This window comes from Neofelis nebulosa, chromosome 6 (genome assembly GCF_028018385.1).
Source record: "Neofelis nebulosa isolate mNeoNeb1 chromosome 6, mNeoNeb1.pri, whole genome shotgun sequence".
Taxonomy (NCBI): Eukaryota; Metazoa; Chordata; class Mammalia; order Carnivora; family Felidae; genus Neofelis; species Neofelis nebulosa.
In genome coordinates, this window is record NC_080787.1 from 11,762,568 (window position 1) to 11,786,925 (window position 24,358).

At 43.4% G+C, this 24,358-nt stretch overlaps 1 protein-coding gene across 7 annotated transcripts in view; it reads right to left on the reverse strand.

Annotated features, from left to right (window-relative positions):
- The window catches only part of CDKAL1 (CDK5 regulatory subunit associated protein 1 like 1), a 711,422-nt gene that overhangs the window by 75,177 nt on the left and 611,887 nt on the right, over positions 1-24,358 (reverse strand). For all 7 annotated transcript variants that reach the window (XM_058732865.1, XM_058732859.1, XM_058732860.1 and 4 more), the window contains 2 exons: positions 11,246-11,329; positions 8,170-8,334 (listed from right to left, as the gene is read on the reverse strand). In XM_058732865.1, the coding sequence (XP_058588848.1) occupies positions 8,170-8,334; positions 11,246-11,329 (249 nt within the window). The remainder of the gene's footprint in view (positions 1-8,169; positions 8,335-11,245; positions 11,330-24,358) is intronic.

A 24,358-nucleotide genomic window follows, 5' to 3' on the forward strand; every position in this document is an offset into this window, starting at 1 on the left:
CATTAAAAAAAAAATTAAGAGGCAGGAAATCACTGATTTTTAAAACTACACTTAATCCCTTAATCAAATATTAATATACCTACTATGCACCAGGCACTCTGTCCACAGTATCTAATTTAATCCTCTGTGAACCAATTATGTTTACGGAGGAAGAAAATGTGATTCAAGGAAGCTCTACCAGAGCAGAGGCACATGTAAACCCAGACTGAGCCCAAACATGACAGACTCCAAATCTCAAGCTCTTTTCACAAAGCCACCCTACCTCTTCTTTCTTTAAGGCAATCCTTTGCTACTAGGAATAAACTCGGAAAGAGAAAAACTTTGAAATAAAACTCACTGCTTAGAAGTTTAGAATTGGCAGAGAATTTTCTTCTTTTCTCTTTTCTCCCAGGCACAAAATGGCTCCGACTTCATAAGTGTCAATCTTAGTAATGGCAGGATTCAGGGCGCCTGGGTGGCTCAGTCGGTTAAACTTCCGACTTCAACTCAGGTCATGATCTCACAGTTTTTGAGTTCGAGCCCCGCTATGGGCTCTGTGCTGAAAGCTCAGAGCCTGGAGACTACTTCAGATTCTGTGTCTCCCTCTCTTTCTATCCCACGCCCTCCCCTGCTCATGCTCCGTCTCTCTCAAAAATAAATAAACATTAAAAAAATTTTTAAAAAAAGGTAGGACTCAAGTGATTTGCTAGAAAGAACACCAGAAGTGAAACGAGTTACCCTTGGTCAAGCGGTGGTAGTGTTGGTATTCTCCTGTCTTCCTAACATAGACTTATAACTTGAATACCATTTTTCACAGAACACAGAGAAGATGGTTAACGCTGACCGTTTTCTCCCTCTCCGGATCCAGTGTGAGCCTGCACTGGAATATGAAAACTACCGCCCAGAAGTGATCAGTAAGACTCACAACTCCAAAGGGAAGGTGGTACGAGCCTGGGCTTAAAGACCCAGGCCTGACCTCACGCCCATCAGAATGGCCACGACCCAAAAAACCCAGAAAATAACCAGTGTTGGTGAGGACGTGGAGAAGCAGAAACCCTTGTGCACTGTTCGTAGGAATGCAAAATGGTGCAGCTGTTGTGGAAAATACTAAAAATAGGACGACCGTATGATACAGTAGTTCCGCTTCTGGGTATATACTCAAAAGGTCTCAAAGAAGTATTCGGATAACCATATTCACACCCGCGTCATTATTCACAACAGCCAAAATGTGGAGGCAACCCCAGTGTTCGCTAACAGATAGGTAGATAAACGACATGTGGTGCAGACATATAATGGACTATTGTTCAGCCTTCGAAAGGAAGGAAATTCTGAGACATGGTTCATAGTGGATGAACCTTGAGGACACTACGCTAAGTAAAACAAGCCAGTCAGAAAATGACAAGTATAGTACGATTCCTCCTGTATAAGGTATGGCACCCAGAGTAGTCACATTTATCGAGACAGGAAACAGAACGGTGGTGGCTAAGGGCTGGGGCTAGTGGTGAATGAGGAGTTGCTTAATGGGAGTGGAGTTTCAGTTTTACTGGAAAAACAGTTACGGAGATTCGTGGCACATCGATGTGAATATACAGTACTTAACCCTTCTGAACTGTACCCTTGAAGGTGGTTAACATGGCAAGACTGATCACATGTGTGTCTTACAACAATTCAAAAACAAGAACACAGGCTTGAACGTTGGTAAGAACTGCACATAAGTCCTGGCTTGCCTCTCCCACCTTCTGAATTTGTGACTTCAGTTATTTATGGAGTTACTGATGCTCAGATTCCTTGTCTGTGGAATAGGAATCATCACAGTACCTTCCTCACAGGGTTATGAGTGAGTGCAGGTAAGCTATTTGGCCTAGGACTTGGTCCATAATAAGCACTCCACGAATGCTGGTTTTGAGTCATGGCAGTAGGCACGGAATATTTAGCCAATGGCAGAATGAGTACTAGGAGAGGAAAAATCCCTTGTTGCCTCTTAAGATGTCACATGAGGTGGCATTTGTTGCCTTGTGGGATCTAACGGGGCCCAGGGCTGGGCTCACAACTTTGAAAGCTCAGAAACTGTCCTGCACCTACAGAAAAGACCACATGGACAGGACAAAGGAGACCAGTATATAAAACTAGAATGCCAATTTATTAACAGCACACTTAAGAAGACTGAATAATCCTATTTTCTTCCTGTCGGCAGATTTGTATAGGAAGGCACATTATCAAAAATTGCCTGGTGAAATGTGGACTCCACAAAGGGAAGTAAATGAATCAAATTTATAATGGTACCAGGCTAAGGGAATTAGATGTGTTCATTTCCAAATAGGGATGGTCTTCAGGGTTTTTGAACTCCATCGGCCAAAGCACCCTCTCTTCTGGATGCACTCTCACGGCCAGTGTTGGGCTTCTGGACTTTGTTGTGCTCACATGGCTGACCATTCCTAACCTCTGACTGGCCTACTGTTTCTCTGGCTACCTTGATGCTTTGGGGTAATTCCGCCTATCTTTTCTTCGACCAAAAAGATGTTGGGTTTCATTTAGCTATTATTTAACTTAGGTACTAGAGCAATATAAACTCTCATGTATTCTGTTTAGAAGCCTAACAAAAATCATTAAAAACATTCATTGAATTTTTATACACTGGTAAGGCAGTAACTGTCAAGATACACTGTCAAGTGAAAAACAGAGAAAGTGTCTACAATTTAAGAAGGAGGTGACAAAAAATATGTGCATGTATTTGTTTATATCGTTAAAACAAAAAACCATGGGAAGAACAAACTGAAAACTGAAACAAACAAAATTCCTTAAATAGGTAAGAGAAGAAACAGGATGGAGAAGACAGAAGGTGAACTTCTCAGAACATACTTCTGTAGATTTGATTTTGTAAAGTAACTTACATAATTTTAAAACAAAATTAAGATTTTAAAATTCCAAAAAAAAAAAATGAAAGCAAAGTGGAACAAATGCTCCCCAAAGGAGTATCCATTTGTTGGGAAAGCTGTACAGAGAGGAACGATTTCGGCTGGCTTTAAAACCTCTATTGGCCAGGGTGCCTGGGTGGCTCAGTCAGTTACACATCTGACTTCGGCTCAGGTCATGATCTCACAGCTCGTGAGTTTGAGCCCTACATTGGGCTCTGTGCTGACAGCTCAGAGCCTGGAGCCTGCTTTGGATTCTGTCTCCCTTTCTCTCTGCCCCTCCCCACTTATGCTCTGTCTCTCTCTCTCTCTCTCTCTCAAAAATAAATAAACAAAAACAAGTTTTAAAACGACTATTGGCATGTACATCCCCCAAGGGATATACCCATGAACAAAACAGCTGCAAAACTAGGACCACCACCACCGCCACCACAACTAAACTCCGTATTCGGTAATCATGGTGTTGGTGATAGCATTGGTACAATTATTATTAGACAGTTATATGAGTATCACAGGATAAAGCAATGAGTACTTACGTTGGGTTATTGGGACCTGGTATTTTCAGTGTGGAAGAAAGAAGTTACAGATGTTTAAGGTGGGTGATGGGTATGTGAGATTATTATACTGTTCTCTCTACTTTTGTGTATGCTTGAAATTTTCTCTAATAAAAATTTTCCTTAAGAGAGTTAAAACAAAACAACTCATTGATCCTAATCTTCAGTGATGGCTCTCAAATAATTTTTCGTATTATCACATGGTCATGAATGTGGTACAAGTGACAGTGGGCCATGTTTACCCTCGGGTTTTCTTCAGGTGAAATGACTGAACAGCAAAGCAACTTTCTACGGAAACTTCAACGGTATAAAAAGATCATCACACTGAACAGGACATGCTACTACAAATTTAGCTTCCATGAGGGAGTGTGGCAAAAATAACCATGCTCTTCACATCTTAAAACGGTGCTTTTGCTCAAGGTTCCTATGCCTCCGGCCCCTTTCACTAAACACCTCCTCCCTACACGCATGCGACATGTGCATACTCCCGCCATCATGTTTACAACCCACTCCTGAGGAATTATCAATACGTAGATGAGATAGTCTTCTCCATCCATGGTGATGCTGTTCCACTCTACTGTCTGAAGTTGGAAGTGTGAAAATTTGGTACGATTACATTAAAATATTAAAACTGCTGTTATAAATAGCAAATACTCCTTCCCACTTGAGAGTTCTTTTCTTAGGAGAGTGGTTTTCAAACTTCAGCAGGCATCAGTATCACGCAGAGCTTATTAAGAACACAGGTTACTGGGTCTTGCTCTCAGAGTTTCCAATTCAGGTCTGGGTTGAAGCTTGAGAGTTTGCCTTCTTAACAAGTTCCCAGATTTGCGGATGCTGCAAATTTGGGGACCACACTTGAGAATTATTATCCGAGAACATCTCTGAAAGCATATGTGTCCCCTGCTTCCTCCTAAGAACAAAGCCCCCTAATACTTTCCATAAAAAAGTTCATGATCTCCCATTTCTTTGATTTATATTTACCCCTTTGAACTCCATGACGCCTTCCACTGTTTTAATTATTATATAGCCTTTTTATCTGAAATTATCCTTCAAATGATACTTACTCAGAAATGTTCTCTATTAGGCTACAGGTGGCAGTTTGCCCCCATGTTCCCCAAATAACAATCAGACTAATTTTGGCTCCTTCCTATCCCCTTTTTCTAATCTTCTCTTCCTCCAACCAAACTGAAAAGAAGACAGGAATAATCATAAAAAGATGTTAGCATACGCTGTTTCCACTAGCATAAAATTTCTTAGAGGACAGCAACCTTTTGCCTTTATTATCGCTTTCCTTTTCCATCATGCTGTGAGCATTTACCTATTACTATCTGAAAGTAACAAGGCCTGATTTCTATTAATATTTATAGAATTCAAAGCCCTGCCACAGGGTAGGCATTCATTCAATCCATTTTTGTCAAATAGAATATTTCAATCACAGAATCTCAGAGACAACCGAGGTTCGGCGAACATTGAGTGATAATACAGAAGGTTACAAAAGCCTGTTACCGCCAACACCAGGAGGCTATAATCTGGATCTCACGATGCCCACCCAGTCTGTGTTTCTTCCCCCAGTCTGTGTACCTGTCACCAGTTTTATCAAAAGACGTCAACAGGGCCTAAAATGAGACAAAACAACTCTAAAGTAGCATAGGGCTAAGTACTTACAGGATTATCAAATTCTCAATTAGGGTAATGCATTTACTATGGACAATAATTTTTTAACACAGTGTTTTGCTTTAAATGCTCTGACCTTTCCGGATTTCTTTACAAAGTGTATGGCAGGGGGCATCCTTCCAGAAAGACTCAGGAAAGCCTACACAATGCAGAAACCCATTCGGATGGGATTGGTCCTCTGGATCTGAACAGATGATCCTAATATATAGAGACGCACGCCCCACGCTGACCTCCATAAATGTGTCCTGCATGAGAACGGCTGGAACAATGAACAAACCCACGACTATTAGTACCAGGTCATCTTCAGAGTTTTGCTCTTTCTAGACGCAACTAGATTTCAGGGAAATGGGAAACAACCGTTTGGTAGCTGTGTGCTATGTTCCAGGAACAGGATCAGGTGGTTTACAGGCACTCCAGAACCTATTCCTTCCAACGGCCCTATGAGATAGACATTATGATTCCCACGCATTATGATTCCAAATTAAGCTTGGGAGTTGCATGGCTTGGGTAAACTGGCAAGTCCAGATGCAAAGTCAGGTCCATCTGACCCCAAGGCCATGCTTCATCCACGCAGGTGAGCTGATGTTTTCATTCGAGAGTTCCAGCACCTTTACGAGTGCTCACAGAGCTCCAAGTGCCGGAAGCATGGTTTTCACCTCTACCAACTACTTCTAAATTCTACGAAAATGTAGGTTGTTCTCTTCCTGCCTAATGTATTTTGGTTTCTACCATCAGCAACAACATTTCTAACATCAGGACAAATTCATTAAAGAAGGCTTTCTGGACCCCAAGCCTGGCGTATCTTTAAAAGCTGACAAATAATGAAATGTAAAGCTATGCTCATTAATGTCCAGGAAGTCACACACGGTAACGAGAGACTTGCCTGATTTCTTCTCGACGCAAGCATCCGAACTGATAATCCCAAACCCTTTGGTTTCATGCATACTCTAAGACTCCTCCTCGAAAGCCAGGAGGGCCAGCACATCCGAGCAAGGATCTCGGACAGCCCAGGGTGGAGGGAGGCTGGTGGTGGGAACAGATGTCAACACATGTTCTAGGCTGGAGGCAGGGAGGAAGGCAGAGGGGAAAAGGCTGCTCCCCCACTCCCCGGAATTTAAATGGGGCTGCCCTTTTAGCAAGAAACAGTATAGTTAAGGAACTAACAGAAGGGCACTGCTTTTCTCGGTTTACGATAATGTTTCCGAACACTGTCCTTTTCCACGGACACACGTTGATGGGATTACGTCCGGCAGGGTCTTTGAGATAATAGTTTGCCCCCTACTGCCATGTGCTGTGAAGTCCTTTGCATTGTGGCAATTTATTTTCTTTTAATTTTGATTTATTTTTATTTTATCATTCAGAGAGAGAGAACGTGAATGGGGGAGGGGGGAGAGACAGACAGAGACAGGGAGAGAATCCCAAGCAGACTCTGTGCTCGGTGCACAGCCTGATGTGGGGCTCCATCCTGTGACTCTGGGATCGTGACCTGAGCCAAAATCAGGAGTGGGATGCTCAACCGACTGAGCCACCCAGGCGCCCCTCACTGTGGCGATTTTAAAGTGAACCTTGTAATACACGCTCTGTAGAAAAGCAAACAACAACTACCACAGACCAACTTCCTTTAAAAATTTCTGAAGTATTGGGGCACCTGGGTGGCTCAGTCAGTTAAGCATCCGACTTCGGCTCAGGTCGTGCATGGTTGGTGAGTTTGAGCCCCACGTGGGGCTCTGTGCTGACAGCTCAGAGCCTAGAGCCCAGAGCCTGGAGCCTGCTTTGGATTCTGTGTCTTCCTCTCTCTCCCTGCCCCTCCCCCACTCACTCTCTGTCTCTCTGTCAACAATAAACAAACATCAAAAATTTTTTTTTTTTTAATTTCTAAAGTATTAGCTAACACATCAACAGCCGACTCTCTAGCAGTAAAATTTAAATTCTGGATTCTACTGTTCCTTCCGGGTCATCCATCCCAAACCCCAAGGATTTTTTTTTTTTCTTTTTTTTTAACAACAGCAAACATTCATGGTTGTGCTTATCCAGTATTAGAGTTCACTCCTTGTTGAGGACGACACACAGTTGGCGGGGCCGTGACAGAGGCTGGTGTGCGTCATTCCATTATCAGTCAGATGGCTGTGCACAGACATTTGTCAGGCTCGTGAGAGGTGTCACTCATGTTTGGACACCAGAGTCCATCACCACGTTAAGTGAGAACGGAGATAAGAGGGCCCTCTTTGTCACTACTCTCAAAGTCTAATTAACATGCCATTGTGACTTATTTTCAGGGGAAAGATAATACGCGTACTTAAACAATTGTGGAATTGTACGGTCAGATAAATATCACTTCTCCCTTTTTCCGCATGTGAAGTCATGGCTGCGTATTTTTTCTGGAGTGCTTAACAATTGTGTTGGAGAAAGGACATCAAATGATGCTTGGAAATGTGACACACATTTTCATTTCACACTCCATCAGCTTTTACAACTGTAGCTCAATGAAATGTAAGAGAGAGGTTGGCAAACAGCCATATTTACACCAAGGTATAAAACAGGGGTCAGGTTACTTTTTTATAGAAAGAAAAAAAATTGTCTAATTTTCACTCCACGTGACCAAAGCAGATATTCAACGGACGCCCTACAGAAAGGTCCCTAACCGCACACACTGGATGGACACAGTTTGGTGCCTGTTCAACTGCGGCTTTTGACTGCGATAAACAGCTTTGTAAAGCATGAAAATGTCCCTTTCCTCACCCCCTTCCACTCAGGATCTGCTGACACCGAAATATACCAGTCAGATGGTCCTCAGTGTTCCATCTTCCACCTGAAAATACTGCCTCCTGCCCTCCGCTTCTGGCCCGGAAGCAGAAACAGCTATTCGTCTCCAGGCATCGGCAAAAATGCATCTTCCTAATTCAGATTTCAGTCTGTCAGAAAGGATTAAAGCCTCATGCGTGCATAAAAAGGGAACTCCAAATGATAACGGAAACGTGGGCTGGAGACACGGTGCTTCTACAGCTGCTGTTTTGCCAGCAGGGTAGAGAGGAAAGCGTCTTTTTACTCACCTCTGGCAAGCCCGAGACTTCTCCCTTCGCTAATGGTTTGCTGATGGATGGCGTGTATACTCTGGCGTCTGATACCGGCTGCCCTTTCATAAAATGTTTTCCTGATTCATAAATGTCCACCTCGATCATCTTCCCCATGAATGTGGGGTCCTTTGGCACTAAAACCTTGAAAAAAAGTTCAGAAGGCTTAATTTTTTTTTTTTTAAGTGAACATCAAATCTTAGAACCGCTTCAGATCTATAGAATCCCTGCCCAGAAGGCAGAGGCTGTCTGTACACCTCGCCCTCAGTTTTCCTAGCGTGAGTGTCCTATCATTAGTAAGATATATAATTAGCAAGCCAATACTGATGTGCCACTGTTAACTGAAGCCCACACTGTATTATTCAGATTTTGTCCCCTAAGATCCTTTATTTCCCGCTCTGAGATCCCGTCCCAAGTAGGCTCCATCTTGCAGCTGCTCAAGGACCTGGAGATCTCCGGCGAGGAAGGCATTTCTGGAAGGAGCTTCCTGCCCGGCGGCAGACAATGCTCTCTCATTGCGGGACGCCTGCTGTCCTGAGGCATGTGGTAGGCAGGCCCGGGAAATCCCCCAGCAATCAGCCAGTCACTTTTGGACAGGCCTTTGATATTCTGCTCTTGGCGGTCCCAGGCAATGAAGAAAACGGAGACAACACTGATGAAAGCCTTATACTTTTAATACCTGCCAAGGCAGCCGTCAGAAGAATGGCTTGAGTAGACGCTTCAAATCAAAGGCCTGCACGTTTATGTGGATGTGAGCGTGTGCGAGCGCGTGGGCGTGTGCTTTGGTTGGGGGCGGGGGAGGCAGGGCAAGAACGTGTACAAGCGGCCTTCTTAATATCCCAAACGCTGGTGTTTGCGGCTGGATGACTCCTGGAACTAAGGGTTCCTGTTCCCTGCCTTCCCTCTGTTATCAAATGCATCCAGGTTCCACCTGCATCCAGGATCCCCTGCTAGAGTTGACGGGAAACTGTCAGCCGGCCGGTCGAAGGTGTCTGATGGAGAGTACTTGTTTACCTCGACAGATGCCTCGCTCCTTTGGGGACCTGTCGCCGGTTTGCACACAGTGTGTTTCCCTCCCGCTTCTATTTCAGAGCCACAGCTGCGTGCCAGTCTTTTTAAGGTGGGATCCAAAATAAATAGACTAAATTCTAATCCAGCAATCCTTTGATATCTAGATACGATCTCCCCTGCTGGAACGCATCTCACTTGGAAAAAGAATGCCTGTGAAATCTTTGATACGCTTCCTTGTGGACACCAGCAAGTCACAGAGGCGCTGGCGGTCCCCAACCAATTTCTCTGGGATCTCGGTCTTTCCGGGTTTGATTCTTTCATGACCACTGAGCATGCGGCTTCATCCGACGGTAGGAGAAAGGTCACCTGGGCGGTGAATGACTCACGGCAAGCCCAGGAACTACAAGGCTTCAGTATCAGAATATGAAAGCCCTTTTACATTGGTTTTCATAAAACAAGGAAATCTCTGGAGTAAACCGTCTCTGAGAGATGTGGTGCTATTTCGGGGGAAAAATAACTCTCCTTGATCTGCTGCCTTGATCTGAATGAAGGGCTCAGTGTTTTGTTTTTTTTTTTTTTTCCCCTCCAGTTTTAATAATTGGAAAAAGCCCGACTGCTTTAAATTGGAGGAAACAGCTAATGAGGCATGCCATTGCCTTTAAAATGAAGGGGAAAAAAGTTCCCCGCTGAGGCAAAAACCCAGATGGCAGAGAAAAGAGAGGGAAGAGGCGACCAAAAATACAATCGAGTTCCTCCCCGGGGCTGAGCAGGTTGGCCTGAATAGGAAAATGGCTCTCTGGAGGCAACTAATGAGATGGAAAACGGGGAAGGAGTGCGGGGGACACCTCCTTGCTGTCGTTTCTGCCGGGCCTGGGACAGAACAGGACGGGTTTCCCGTGGGCCTTGACAGGAGCCTCCCAAGTTTCCGGGGGCTGCTGGGCCCCGGGTGGGGTTATTCCATGTGGAGCACGGGTGCGGTGGGGGAGGGGAGTAGGGGGAGGTCGGGGAGGGGGGCGCTCCAGCTACTGCCGCTCTGCTGTCCACCACGGGCAGCCAGCCTCCCCGGCCTCCCTCTCCCTGACTTGCCCACAGCGGCCTTGAGGGGCTTCCCGAGCTCTGATTTCAGCCATGAGCCACAGAAAAGAAAATTCACTCTTCATCTGATGAGAAAGGAACAAAAAAAGTAGGAAAACCCATCTGATATTAAGACAAGTGAACACAATCCAGGAGGGACCCTCGAAATCCCTAGGCCCGTGGGACAGTGTCCCATGTAGGAGGGGAGACACCATGTCTTTTTGGGCCCTTCCCAGGACCACCGGGGGAAGCAGAGTCCCAAGTGCTGAAACAGGAGCCTGGCTGGCTCCGGGGGCGGCAAGGTAGGCCAGCTCATTTGGGGGGGGGGGGGGGGCGGGCAGCCCGTGAATGGGGGGCCCTTCGAGCTGGCCCTCAAAGACGACTCTCAAAGTGAAGCTGTTTTGATCCCCATACTGGTCTCCAGAGTCAGTCACACTGGTTGAGTTGAAACCACGGAACGGACTCTTTTCCCTTTGCCCAGCATTCTTATCAAGGTGGAAATTAAAAAAAAAAAAATACTAAAACTAAACACAGCTCAAAAAACAACCAGGCGACCGACCCCCTGAGTGAGCACTGGGACAGTGAGAGGAAATCCCGGCCCTTCCAGGCTGATGTCGCCCGTGCAGACATCCTTCCTGTTCTCTGGGCAGGACTTTCCCCTGTGCCCTGCCAGGCTGCAGAATTCTGGCAGGGGGAGCTGCCTCCTGAGCTCCCACAGCCTACAGCTGGTCCCGTCTAAGAGTACTGAGGACTAAAACACAGCTACTCCTTTGTGGAGGTTGTTTTGGAGACTGAGCCACTGAGATAGCCCCCGTTAGTCTAGCTAGCTGGAGGCTGTAAAACAGCCTTGCGGTGACAAGATTCTACCACCTTCCATCCCTTTGAAGTTCCTTTTGCTTGAAGTGGTTTACTTCACGACCTTCTCACTCTGGAGAAAGCGTTGAGAACTTAACGCAGAAGTGTCTCTCACCTGCTCATAGAATCGATTGTGTGCGACATAGAACTTGGAATCAAAAGATTCTTCTGTCACTAACACTTGTTGTCTTTCACCAATCTGTGGAGACAAGGGGAGAAAAAAAGGAATGGTAAAGACAGAAACCTGAGAATCCCAAAGAAAACTGCCCGCCCAAAGAGTTCTGGATCAGTAGGCAGTGTCCTCTTGGACTGAAAGCAGACTCCGGATTGCTACTCACTGAACAGCTAATACCGGAAGCATTGATTCACCTTTCCTGAAAGACATTATTAAGTATGCGCTAATACAAAATGAGCATAGCATGAAATCTTATTTCCTTACCTAACTAAGAAACAAAACTCAGCTTTCTCTTTCCACGTAAGAGGAAGTTAATTAAGGCGTCTAAGACACACAAAAGTCTCATAAGTATCACTTTGTCTCTTGAAGCAAAGTTGCAAAACAAGCCAGGACAAGCTGCTTCTAATCCAAATTCATGAAAATATTTTCGCAATGGTAAAGAGTAGTAATAAACATTAATTTGAGTTATGACGGATGTCACACTGAAGAAAATGCCTCAAAAACTAGTCATTAAGTCCTTGCATCTAAACATGTCACGCATTGCATATGATTCTGAAATTACCGATTAAATTCGTATAGCTATTTACTTATTATATACATTTTCCTCTCTCCTAAGAAACTGTTTCTTCTTTGTTGAAGCCATGACCTTATGCTCACTGGTTTGTTTGTTTTTTAAGAAAGACAGAAAAAATATGGGACTGTTGATTCTCTACAGGATCAATCTACATTTATGATCTAAGTGTGTATCTTTAATAACCAAGAAGTTAAATCAACCAAAACATCAGTTAAAGAAATGTGACTAGTCTACAAACTTCTACCAATTCCAAGTTTATTCCACTGCTAAATGCAACATTTAAAGTATCAATTCTTTTTTTTTTTTTCATAAGGTTGTCAAAACGTCTGATGTAGTAAACTAGCTGGATTGAATGACTGTGCCCCAAATTATTTTTGCCTTTGCTACTTGATAAAGACAACCCTCCATTATTAAAGCACATGGACAAGAAGATTTTTAAAAAGCAGTCCCTATTCTCAGATATAGGGACTTGTCACCATGTTCAGGCAGTTAGCATTTAGGAAACGTAAACACAGCTGCACTCAACAGACCACCTAATAATTAGAAACAAAACAAAACACCAAACAACCCTCTCCGACACACAATGCCAATGCCTAAACACACTGCAATTTACTATCTTTTTTACCACCTCATTCAAAATGTAGCCCCCTTAGCCAAAGGTCGTAAGGTCTTGAGGATGATCCTTATCAAAGACTTATTTCACTCCCTGAAAACGAATGGGAAGTTGCTGCAACATTAATCTCTTTTAAAAATCAAGTCACAACAAAAGAAAGTCTCCCCAACTGCGACTTTGAATGGGAATGGCTCTGTTTATTTAAAAAGACGGATGGATACTGGGTTTCACTGAAGTATATTCTTCTGGAAGAAAACTTAGAATGTTTATACACAGTTCACAGTGTGAGTTGCTTATAACTTAAGCTAAGTATCTGTCAATGGTTCTTAAGGAAATCTGCAATTACACTTGATCTCACATTAAGTTTTTGGGAAATTAACAACAATATGAGACTGCAGAGTCACTGAAAACGTAGGCTGCTTCTTTCCTCTTGTTTGTATGAATGTGGACGGCTGTAGTCATCATCTCTGGGCTGTTCTATTTTACCTGGAGGTACTAACAATGATAGCAATACATACACAGAGCTTGAAAGGCTTGCTGTGTTTGTACAGTAGAGGGAAAGGCTTTCGATCATCCATCAGAGAACTCTTTGTAGGTGAGTATTTAACTATCATTCGCCAAAGGGATGCAGGAAAACAGCTACGTGCAGTGATTTACGGCGGCAAACATCTCTGCCTTGTGTCCCCCCGGCCACAGATTCTGTCTCACTGGTGAGGCTCCTAAAGTTCCTCAGAAGATACTTAGCAAAAAATGAGCCTAAGAAACTAGGACTTTTATCAAAAGCTGCTGCAATCTATCCCAACCCCCTGAAAAAAACCAACAAAAACAAGAATAAATGCTCTCATACATAAAGAAGATACACAGAATACAGATACACAGAATGAAGGTGCAATGAAGTGAATATCAAATATAACCTTTAAGAGAAGTGACTATTTGAAGGAACCTTAAAAACACCAATGACGCCAAGGAAGGAGGGAAGTTCAGGCGGGACCCCCTCGAAGAGGCAATTTTGCCTTGGTGACAATAAGGGAACTTATGGACCAAGGGTTTGCTTATAAGGCTCAAATCTTTCTCTAAATGAGCTACCTCGCCCTCTGCTTTCCAACTGTTTTCTCCCCAACCTCATAGGATAACCCAGCATGGTTAGGGACCCATATATAACAAACAAGATTTAGGGTAATTGTCCTGATTTGCCTTAAGAATGTCTCTGCCAACCAGCAAGGTTGTCCCGGTCTGGGGCAGAAGTTGGGGGGTCGGGGTGGGGGGAGGGCAGGGAAGCAGGGAATCTGGAGAAAAAGGGCAAAGCTACAGATATCCTCAGGCCATGAGGACAGCCACGGCCCAGCTATGTATTGTGCTAAAGGCAGAGAGAATCCACTGGAAGGGATTCGTGTGTTTTACCGACAGAGAATGATGGAGAATACACCGTGTCTTATCCGAAATTCTGCCACGTCTACGTTCACCTGACATTCTGATATTCTCCTCTGGCTACCTCACCATCCTTGACAGGAATGCAAGGTTACAGCACTGGCTTAAGACAAGTCTTCTGCAGAAGAACTTAACACAGAGATGGCTTGTGCTATTCAAGAAACGATCAAACTCCCCAGAATATGTAAGAGGTTAAAGTAAATGTTTGCACAAAGATCGTGACCAGGAGCGCAAATTAAGATGCCAGTGGAATTGTGAGCCCGAAGCATGGTTCCGAGGCAGCTTCCAGATGGGGGGAACATTCAAGGACAGGAGGGAAGGGGGCACTTGGAAGTGTGGGGAGAAGCAAGGGTGCAGAGTTCTAGCAGAACTTAGGAGAGAGCATCTCAGGGAGGGTTATTCAAAAACACTAGTTGCCACATGTTTGACAGGATCACATGTAGATGCTGGGGCGGGGGGGGGGGGTGGGGGGAGACACGGGGTCTGAGCAGATTATTTTTTTAAGATAAAAGAGATGTGACTACGTTTTGGGTTTTCACATTCCTTGTCACAAAAGGGAGGGGTGGGTGAAACTGGCTGCAGGTGGGTAGAGGAGAGTCAGGCTGATGAGGAAGTGGGTCATAACACGTAAAGGACCTTTCAGTTCCAAAGTTCTAGGTCACTCTTCATGGTAGATCGGCAGGCTAGGGCCTGGTGAGCCCGAGAGCTTTCCGATGGAGGAAACACGAACTCTACACCCAGGCTTGCTTTCCTTAAAGTAAATATACGCTTATGGCCCTCTGCAAATTTACAGCTACTTTCTTGCTGCACTTAAAGTAAAGTGATCTCTAATGCACACCAAAGAAATAGTTACAAAGTCTCTCAAAAAGCTGTCTAGTGACATGAGTCTAAAGAAGCCGGTCAAAATCTTCCCAGCAAAGCCCTTGTTTTATAATCCTAACAAAGACAACGCTTTTGCCTCGGATTGTCTTTATAGGTATATAATCTATACAGTTGATTAACTAAAATGTGCATTTAATTTCTTCAACATTTTTTTAAAATTATTTTTTAAAGCTTATTTCTTTTCAGAGAGAGAGAGAGAGACACAGAGAGAGAGTGAGCACATGGGCAGGGGAGGGACAGAGAGAGGAAAGAGACAGAGACTCCCAAGCAGGCTCACATTCTCAGTGCAGAGGCTGACATGGGTGGGGCCCGATCTTATGAACCGTGAGATCATGACCTGAGCCGAGATCAAGAGTTGGACACTCAACTGACTGAGCCACCCAGGTGCCCCTAATTTCTTCAACATTTGAGAATCTAGGAACTTGGGCTGGGAAGTTAAGGATTTCTATGGGAAACTCAGATTCCTTTTACCAAGTCTGACCTTGATGACATTGGTACAAGGGGCTGTCATCAGTCCTGGCACCTGCTCTCCCAAGTGGGCCCACTTTGTCTTGTATTCATCAAATGTCCGCATAGAAAGCTGTTTGCCTAGGGTGTGCAGAACTCGGTCCATTGTAACCTAACTTTAGAACGATGTTTTATGAAAAATGAATTATAAGAACAGTCTCGTAAAACCATTCTTCTTCCATTTCACAGACCGTGTCACCAAAGCGAGGGATGGGTATAGAACAAGGACTCACAAGACCCTGCATTCCTGGCGATCTCCCAGAGCCGATGTGAAGGAACGCGCGAGAGGCACAATTCTCCAGGCCTTGTTGAAAGGCCGGTAGAAAGGTTCTCCGAGTTATTTGTTTATTTATTTATTTACCCACAGAGGCAGAGGTTCCCTAAATAGACCAGGAAGGTAAGAACCGGGCGCAGGTCTGACAATCTCAGATTCCACAGAAAGAGCCGGCAAGATGTGGTGATTTGGTCAGTGGCACGGACAGAGAGCAGAAAAGGAAGTCTTGGAACCGGAAGGCCATGCTACCTGGTGCCTCCTACTTAAGTGCTAGCTGGACAAAGGGGACGGCGTCAAAGATCTCATTCCGCTCTGCGTGACTTGCCCCTGGGTAGAGAAACATCTGTGACAAACAAAAAGCAGGGTTTTAAAATTCAATTTTTGGGTAGAATTTTTAGTACGTTACATCATCAGCTAGCTGTGTTATTTGTGTCACATCTATGTTTAAACTTTCCTAAGTGCCTGAAGTTGTGAGAAACATCAGTTCTAACCATATGCCCAGATGACACACGTGAAACACGTGCTTGCATGGAAGAGCAGTGGTTTCCAACAGAATTTGGTTGCTGAGTGAATGCTCATTCAAGTCTGTTCTATTTCTCCATTCGTCCTTGGAAAGTTCCTACGGGGCTTTAAATCCTCCAGGATTTAGAGAGAGAGACTGAACAGAATCACTTGAAGGCAGGCAAGCAACACAACATTAAACAAAGACATTAGACTATGTGGACTTTTCCCTGCAACTCAGGACAAGTGTTACTTATGAAGGATTCCCTGCACTTGAAGAAGTAAAAGGTTTCTTTGAAACTCCTGTATATGACTTTAAGTGTAAACTATATGTAAAGTTTATTTCTTTTTATTAGTCTCCCCCCACCCCCCACCCCTCATTTCTATTTCACTTTATACAGAGAACGTGAGAGAAGGTTTGGAAAAGAAATTCCAATTCCAGTCTCTAACCTGACTGGAGAGTCAGGTTAGAGAGACCTCAATATTTCAGTGTAACTACTCAGGGTCCAAAAAGCATTCACAAAGAACAAATATGTATTTGAGGACCACTGTAAAAGAAGTACTTATTTCCTGAAACAGTTAATAGGAAGGTAAAGAAATTATTTTGTTTCCTCCGAAAAGTTTCCAGAAATTAATTTCTCTGTCCAGTTGCCTTAGGGGGAAAAAGGAGATTAGAACACATCTATCAAAAGCTCTCGTAATTATTTATATACCATTCCTAATAAACCTGAATATTATCTCTGTTTTTCCTATGAAATAGTCCAACATTCCATTTCTGCAGGTAAGCTGTTGAGGGTTTTTTGTTATTTTTCTTTGTTTTCTTGTTTTTTGTAGATAACAAAATACAGTTTTTCCACCTGACTGGTTTCTGAATGCATGACTCTGGAAAATGTCAAATGTCTTTCTTTAGCTGCAGTCAAATTAGTTCCCCCCACCACCCCCCACCCCAAGCTGCCTGGAACATGTTAAACACAAGGCTGTGACCCTAAACTCTGAAATAATATTTCTAGTGTCTGTGCAAAAGCCTGCCCTCACATACACCTTTAGACTAATTACTGCAGTGTAATGTTGCCAGCAAACCACTGTAATTACACTTGGAGAAAAGTGTGGTCTTGTTCTCTCCTAGCTAATGAAAATGATAACCTTTCCAGTTTGATTCATCATTCACAACAGGCAGAGCATGTGATGCCGGGTCTCCAGGGTATACGGTAATTTTCCTGACTGTTTATGCACACTCCCGTTTTCTGGCCGTGCAGAAGCTGGAATGAAAGAACCAGGCACACTAATGGTAAAAACAGTCGACAGTAATAATAGCAATAACATTAAAATTTAATATCATCCTTACTCAACAGTTCCATTCTCTAATGAAAGGGCCACGACACAGGAATGTGTGTCAAAAATGATGATAGCACAGAAAACAAGTAATGAGACTCCAAGTCCATCATACTCAAAATCCTTGCCGTCAGTTTATTGGTCTACTTACAGATTCCTGAGAGACGCTGGACGGTTTATTCTCAAAGGGGCTGACTTATATCGGGCTCTTAGACACTGACAGAAAATACATGCTATTAGAGTTTTTCAAAGCAGTATCTGCTAGGTGAAAAACCATATATTGTTTAGCTCTACTTATTAGTAGGAAAAAATACATTCAGTAGGGAAAAAAAATGTTCCCCTGGGGTAGAATATCCATACCTTTAAGTATTTCATCTATGCATATCCATTAATTACCCTGAGTATCTTTGTGATGTTATTGTTCCTTCTTCACGTTTCAGAAGAAACAGGAAGAAAACGGCAAAAAACAATTTTTGGCTCTTCGCAAAAGCAGTGATGCAATATAAAGAGATCAGACCCAAGGTGGTTCTCTTGAATCAAATCAGACTGTGACATTTCTTCTAACAACAGCCCTGTGCCCTGTCTTCTTCAGTCCCCGGCTGGGTTTTTTTCCAGCCATCTGCCCACTCACCATGAGAAAAGACAATCTAAGGGAGTCTCTTCCCAGTGAGAGATAAAATCCCATTCTTAGTAACAGAGCTATTGTCACCTGCTGGCTGAGAGCCAACAGTCATAGTACAGTAACTGTGCTTTATTGATCTGGTTAAAATAATTCTCTACAGCAAATAGTTACATGATAAATGCCAATCAGATCCCTTTCCAGCATTAGAAATGCAGACCTGTGTGCTAACTGAACTTCCAATTCAGAAAACAACCAAGTTTTAACTACCTGCCTGTACATTTTTGGTATTCTAGAACATTCTAAGGTGTTACCTATAATGCTTTTGTGGAATTAAAAAACAAAAACAAAAACAAAAACAAAAAAAACTGTGTTAAAAACATAGAACATGAGATCCACTCTCTTAACAAACCCGAACGAGTTTCCCTTTCTTGTTGCAGACCCGGAACAAAGTATGTTAGATCTATTTTTCCTGCATCAGGTAAGCTCGACACTGCCCAGGCAATATAGGAAAGTGCTCAACATTTAAAACTTATCTCAAGTCCCAAGGCCAGATGTCGCCAGTAATATCTATCCATGAGATCTTATTAATGGGATGACTAAATGAGACCACTATGAGATATTCTGTGGAACCCTTTTTTATTTAATAGTCCAATTCTAAGGCTGGACAATTATCTCCATCCCATTCACTTCCACCTTCCTGATCTTTTCACACTGGTCTCTCCCAGTCATTCCTCAGCACATCCGGGTCAATCTTCTTTGATGAGCTTCTCTTAAAGGCACAGAAATGGTCACACTTACCAGCTCAGAACTAATTAACAGACCACCTTTCCTGGAGGAAAGCATCTTTAGGATTTTTGTTTCACTGATAACACAATAAATTAGCCAGATGACACAGATAAAGAAAGAGAGGCCACTGAGTTTTAGAGATCTAGCGTTTATGTAATTCTAGTGATGTGCAGGGATTACCTGCCACTCGCCCTCACCTCTTTCCTCAAGAACCTCATTCCGGAAGTACTGCATGAAGACTGCTGAGAGCCAGGTAACTTCATTCTCCTAAACATGACTGCAGTGTAAGACTCAGAAGAATTCAAAGAAAGCTCCGGACATTTGGAGGAAAAGTGGTACGGGCCTGGTCTGCAGGACACCTTGCAGTTTTCTCCGGGGTGAAAGGCTTCTTTCCAAACACTACATTATAGGCAAGGATGGATAAGTTCTAGTACACCCAGACTCTAAATGTGAATTTTTGGAATCATCAATTTTAGAGCTGGCATGGGTGGAAGAATTAATAGATCATTTAGTTCAAATACATCATTTTATAGATGAGAAAACTAGGGCTCATTAGAGATTAAGTGACGTGGCCAGAGTCATACAGCCCGTAATATTCATCCATCACATGAAAAATGGATTTTATACTGACAATTGTTTTTAGGCAAGTGAGTTACTGAATAACTCTAAACCCGCACCACCCAGCACAGTGGCCACGAGCCCTTAAAATGTGGCAAATCCCAACTGAGAGGTGTTGTAAAATACACACTAGTAAAAAACACACAGCAGATTTCAAAAATTTAACATGAATAAAAGAATGTAAACTATTTCATGAATTTGGTATTGATTACATGCATATATTTTTGACAGATGGAGTCAAATCGAATATATTCTTTTTTTTTTTATTTTTGGGACAGAGAGAGACAGAGCATGAACGGGGAAGGGGCAGAGAGAGAGGGAGACACACAGAATTGGAAACAGGCTCCAGGCTCCGAGCCATCAGCCCAGAGCCCGACGCGGGGCTCGAACTCACGGACCGCGAGATCGTGACCTGGCTGAAGTCGGACGCTTAACCGACTGCGCCACCCAGGCGCCCCTGAATATATTCTTAAAATTTACCTGTTTTCTTTCTTTTTTTAGTGTAGCTACCAGAAAATATAGAACACGATCTGCGGTTCACAGGACATTTTTATTGGACATGGCTGCTCTAGACCATTATTATGTAATTTTTAAGGATTTAACAGAAATCCATTTCACTGGTGATTTAAAAATATTTTTTTAACTCACCACAAACATTCTTAATTTTGGTAATCATATAGATGCAACAATTTAATTTTAGGAAAGAATGCACACATATCTATAAGTTATAAAGGTGGGAATTGTGAACTGGGAAATTCCTCTTTTTGATCTTTATTCTTGCTTCCGTTTTTCTGGTCCATCACAGGCTCCCCCATAGCTAAGGCATGACCAACTTGCTTGTTTGTTTTGTTTTGTTTTTTGGGAGATCCAGGCAACCAAGGGGAGGCCATCTAAATTTCCCATTTCGTGTGGCTGCGAAAGCAGCCCTATAAAAACAAAACAAAACAATGGTGTTTCGACTAAAAAGGCAGAGATCGAGCATTCTCAAATTCATTTCTAAAAAAGCCAAATAACGAATGTCCGAAATACATACCATCTTTGGTAAGATAAACCTTTCCTTACCGACCTTGTTACGGAAGAACTCTGCATAGACGTGAGTAATAAATAACACATGCACTATATCCCACCATCTTTCCCCCATTTGCCAGCCAGGATTGAGGCTGAGGAAGCAGAAAGGATTAAGCAGAAATCAAAGGCAGCCAAGCGCTAATGGTGTCTAATTAGCATAACAAAAGACACTGCCACAATCTTTCAGCAGTGGGCAATACATCTCATTAAAGAAGACTGAATAACAATTATTCTCTCCCCCTCCCCCCCATACCTCTTGGCTTAGCTCCGGGAGACCCTGAGAGCTCAGTTCCAGAGCCTCTGCTTTATGGGCCAGGCATTCAGGCTGCAGGGGAAAGAGCCTACTTGTATTACTGTGCACCTGCATCTCTGTGATTTATTCTGATTTCCTCTCCTGCCATGAAAGTGCAGCTTCTTCAAGCACATACAAGTCCTGCTAGGCAGTTTATAGGTATAGAATACTGAGGAATGGCAATGATAACAAAACAACAACAGCAAAAAAAAGTGAATGCTAGTTCCCCCCTAAAATGTCTTTATTTAAAGAAAATTGATCTATTTGTCTCTCTTTGTCTATTCTGTTTTTCCCCTTTAATGTTACTTCACTGTCTCAGAGGTGATGAAGGTAAACGGAAATTTTACCAAATTTTATTGCAACCAGTCATTAGCTGTGGGCATGCGCACACGCCTGCACGTGCACGTCGTGGAACTTAAATGGGAGCAGTCTGATTCAAAACGACCCTCTGTCCCTATTTCCTCTCGGTGATACAGGACGAAGAAAGTACATATAAAATTCAACCCTAAAAAACTGTGGTTGCAGGTGGACACGGTAGTTTTTGTACAGCAGGTGGGGGGTGGTTTTTATATGAAATTTAAAGCAGGAATAAAGATTCTACTTAAACCAAGAATAAAAAGAAAATCCTCTTCCACAGTGATCGCTAAGGAAGATGAAAGCTTCAAGTAATCCCATGTACTCTTTCTATCAATCTACTTTGGAGGAAGGGCTGAGTGGGGAGGAAAGAGAAAAGGGCACAGTCATTTAATCCAAACGACTGCCAATTCTGAGCTTTATTTCTTGGTCAGTAACACCTTTCAAAAAGGAATCTAGTTACGAGGGTTGCTTTGATTTCTTTTTTAATGGCCTCTCCTGCCAAACACAATATTATATAGTCTACTTAAACCCCAGTGTTGCCATGTCTGTGAGTGGCTCTAGGAAAAACCGTTTATCACGTATGCAGACAGGAACCTCGCAATGGTTACCAACGACTAAACAGCAGAAACCAAAGCCAACTCACCGAGTAGCTGAGAGAATCCTACTGAAACTATTTAGTAGGTCTGGATGTTTCAGACTGCCACCAAGTTACCGTATTGCAGGAATTGAGACACCCTGAATAGCAGAGCCATTAAAAACAGTACAGACTGCTGACCTGGGGGAAGGCACTTTAATGCTACCCTGCACGTGGCGGTGAGCAGTTAAAATAAACCTTGGGATATCACTTCAATACGAGGAGGCCGTCCTCTGTATGGTGAACCACTCGGCAATCAAAAGCCGGTTTCCATCATCCTTCCTATAGGTAGGGTGGATTTTTAAAAATCCTCTCTCCCACTGAATTTCTCCTGTTTCATAGGTCACCTTGTATTTTTTGTTTTTACTTCTTTGCCTATTTCCACATTAAAATGTTGCCTAAAAGGGCATGCAAATATGATGATGCATTATCGCAAATTCTATGCCGCTTTGTATTTTAAAGGACAATAGGTTTGAATTTTAATCCCCAGTGACTAGATTTCTCCTAACAGCCACAGTCTTGATCTACCGCCTTATGTCTTACCAAAGGTTTCTGGGTATACTCGTACAATCTTCTTCCCTTTTCTTTAATTAAAAATTTTTTAAGTTAAGGGGCGCCTGGGTGGCGCAGTCGGTTAAGCGTCCGACTTCAGCCAGGTCACGATCTCGCGGTCCGTGAGTTCGAGCCCCGCGTCGGGCTCTGGGCTGATGGCTCGGAGCCTGGAGCCTGCTTCAGATTCTGTGTCTCCCTCTCTCTCTGCCCCTACCCCGTTCATGCTCTGTCTCTCTCTGTCCCAAAAATAAATAAAAAACGTTGAAAAAAAAAAAAAATTAAAAAAAAAAAAAATTTTTTTAAGTTAATTATTTTGAAGGGGGGGTGAGTGGGGGAGGGGCAGAGGGAATCCCTGGCAGGTTCTGTGCTGCCAGCACAGAGCCCAATGCGGGGCCCAAACTCATGAACAGTGAGATCATGACCTAAGCAGAAACCAAGAGTTGGACGCTTAAGCGACTGAGCCACCCAGGCGCCCCTCCAGTCTCCCTTCCTTCCAAGACAGACCCCAGCCAAAAGGATGAGAGCTCAAGAAGAACTAATCAGAGAGTCAAGAGGCCTTCAGTTCTACCTCTGCTCCTAACTAGCTGTTTGACTCTGAGCGAGTCATTTCCCTCTGGGGCCTCAGTTTCCTCCTCTAAAAACAAAACAGGGGGATTTGAAATCAGTAACGGGTAAGGCCATTCCTTGTGTTTCTAAATTAGGAGTTCCATGGAGAAGGCTGGACCGCCAGCCAGGTGTCCCGCAGTGACTCGGGCAGCAGGGTGCTGCTGGGACCGGGGTCTGGGACAGGTGGCCCGCCCCAGCCTGACAGCAGGGACTGGTCTCAACACCCCCGGCTCCTTCCTCTCTCTTCCAGAGCTGACGCACGGTCTGGGCTTCGTGTTTGCCAAGGCGCAAGGACCAATGCAGAATGACTGGGAGTAACAATTCGGGGATCGGGTTGACCCATGTGAAAGAAACAATGAAAACAACTTGGCTGGAGCCTGGAATTTTTTGGTTAGTAACCTAGTTTGGGGGAGTCAGTATGTATGCGGAGAGGTTTGATTACTATTAGTAATACAGCTGACAGTGGCCCTGTTACCACTAGGAGCAAATTCTGGAATTTCCTGCTTCAGTCTACTACAAGAAGATGGCCCTGTGAGCTGAGACACATCCCTCAGTTCCCCATCTAGAACCCCTACTGGAGATGCTGATTCAAGCAGCTGGGAGACTTCCAATTTTACGTACAGAACCGTCTTGTGACACTATCCGATTACGGCTTCAGAGCAAAATAACTCTGAGAAAGCAACACTTCAGATACATGACTATTTAGTCTAGACTGATGCTAAACTGGCTAACGAAGCCAAGTCTGCGGGAGGAGTTAGAATCCCAGCCCCCAGGAGCCCAGGTCAGCAGTCCTGCTGGGCCAACCCCAGCCCTCTGGAACAGTCCTGCCTGGAAAGCAGAGATAAAGAACTCTTATGCTCCCTTTCAAAGCCATGACTCAAAGGATTTCAGAGAAGGAAGACAAAGCATATTTAATGGGGAGAGAGGAGGAAAACTGTCCAATATTGATAAATCTACAACTCATTTGTTCAGGAACTATTGGAAAGATGAATTATGCTGAAAAAGATCCTCAGCAGCTTCTTGTCATTTCTAAAACATGATCCTATGCCTGCCTGAAAGAGTTAAGGCTGTATAAATATTTATCATTCTTCTTTCAAAAGGATAAGAAAAATTCCTTTTGCATACATGAATTTCAGATTGCTGAGCAAACATTAGGATATGGTCAGGGGCCCATCATCTTAATGAGGATATGGTAATGATAACGTGTTGGAGATGTATATATGTATATATATATATATATATATATGATATATATATATATATATATATATATCACATATATATAGAGAGAGCTTGCTTATATATGATCCAAAAAACCCTAGAGATTTTGATTTTATACTTAGGCATGCACAGACCCGAGAATAGTTAATGCTCTCAGAAGCATATGGACAGGATGACAGGAATACC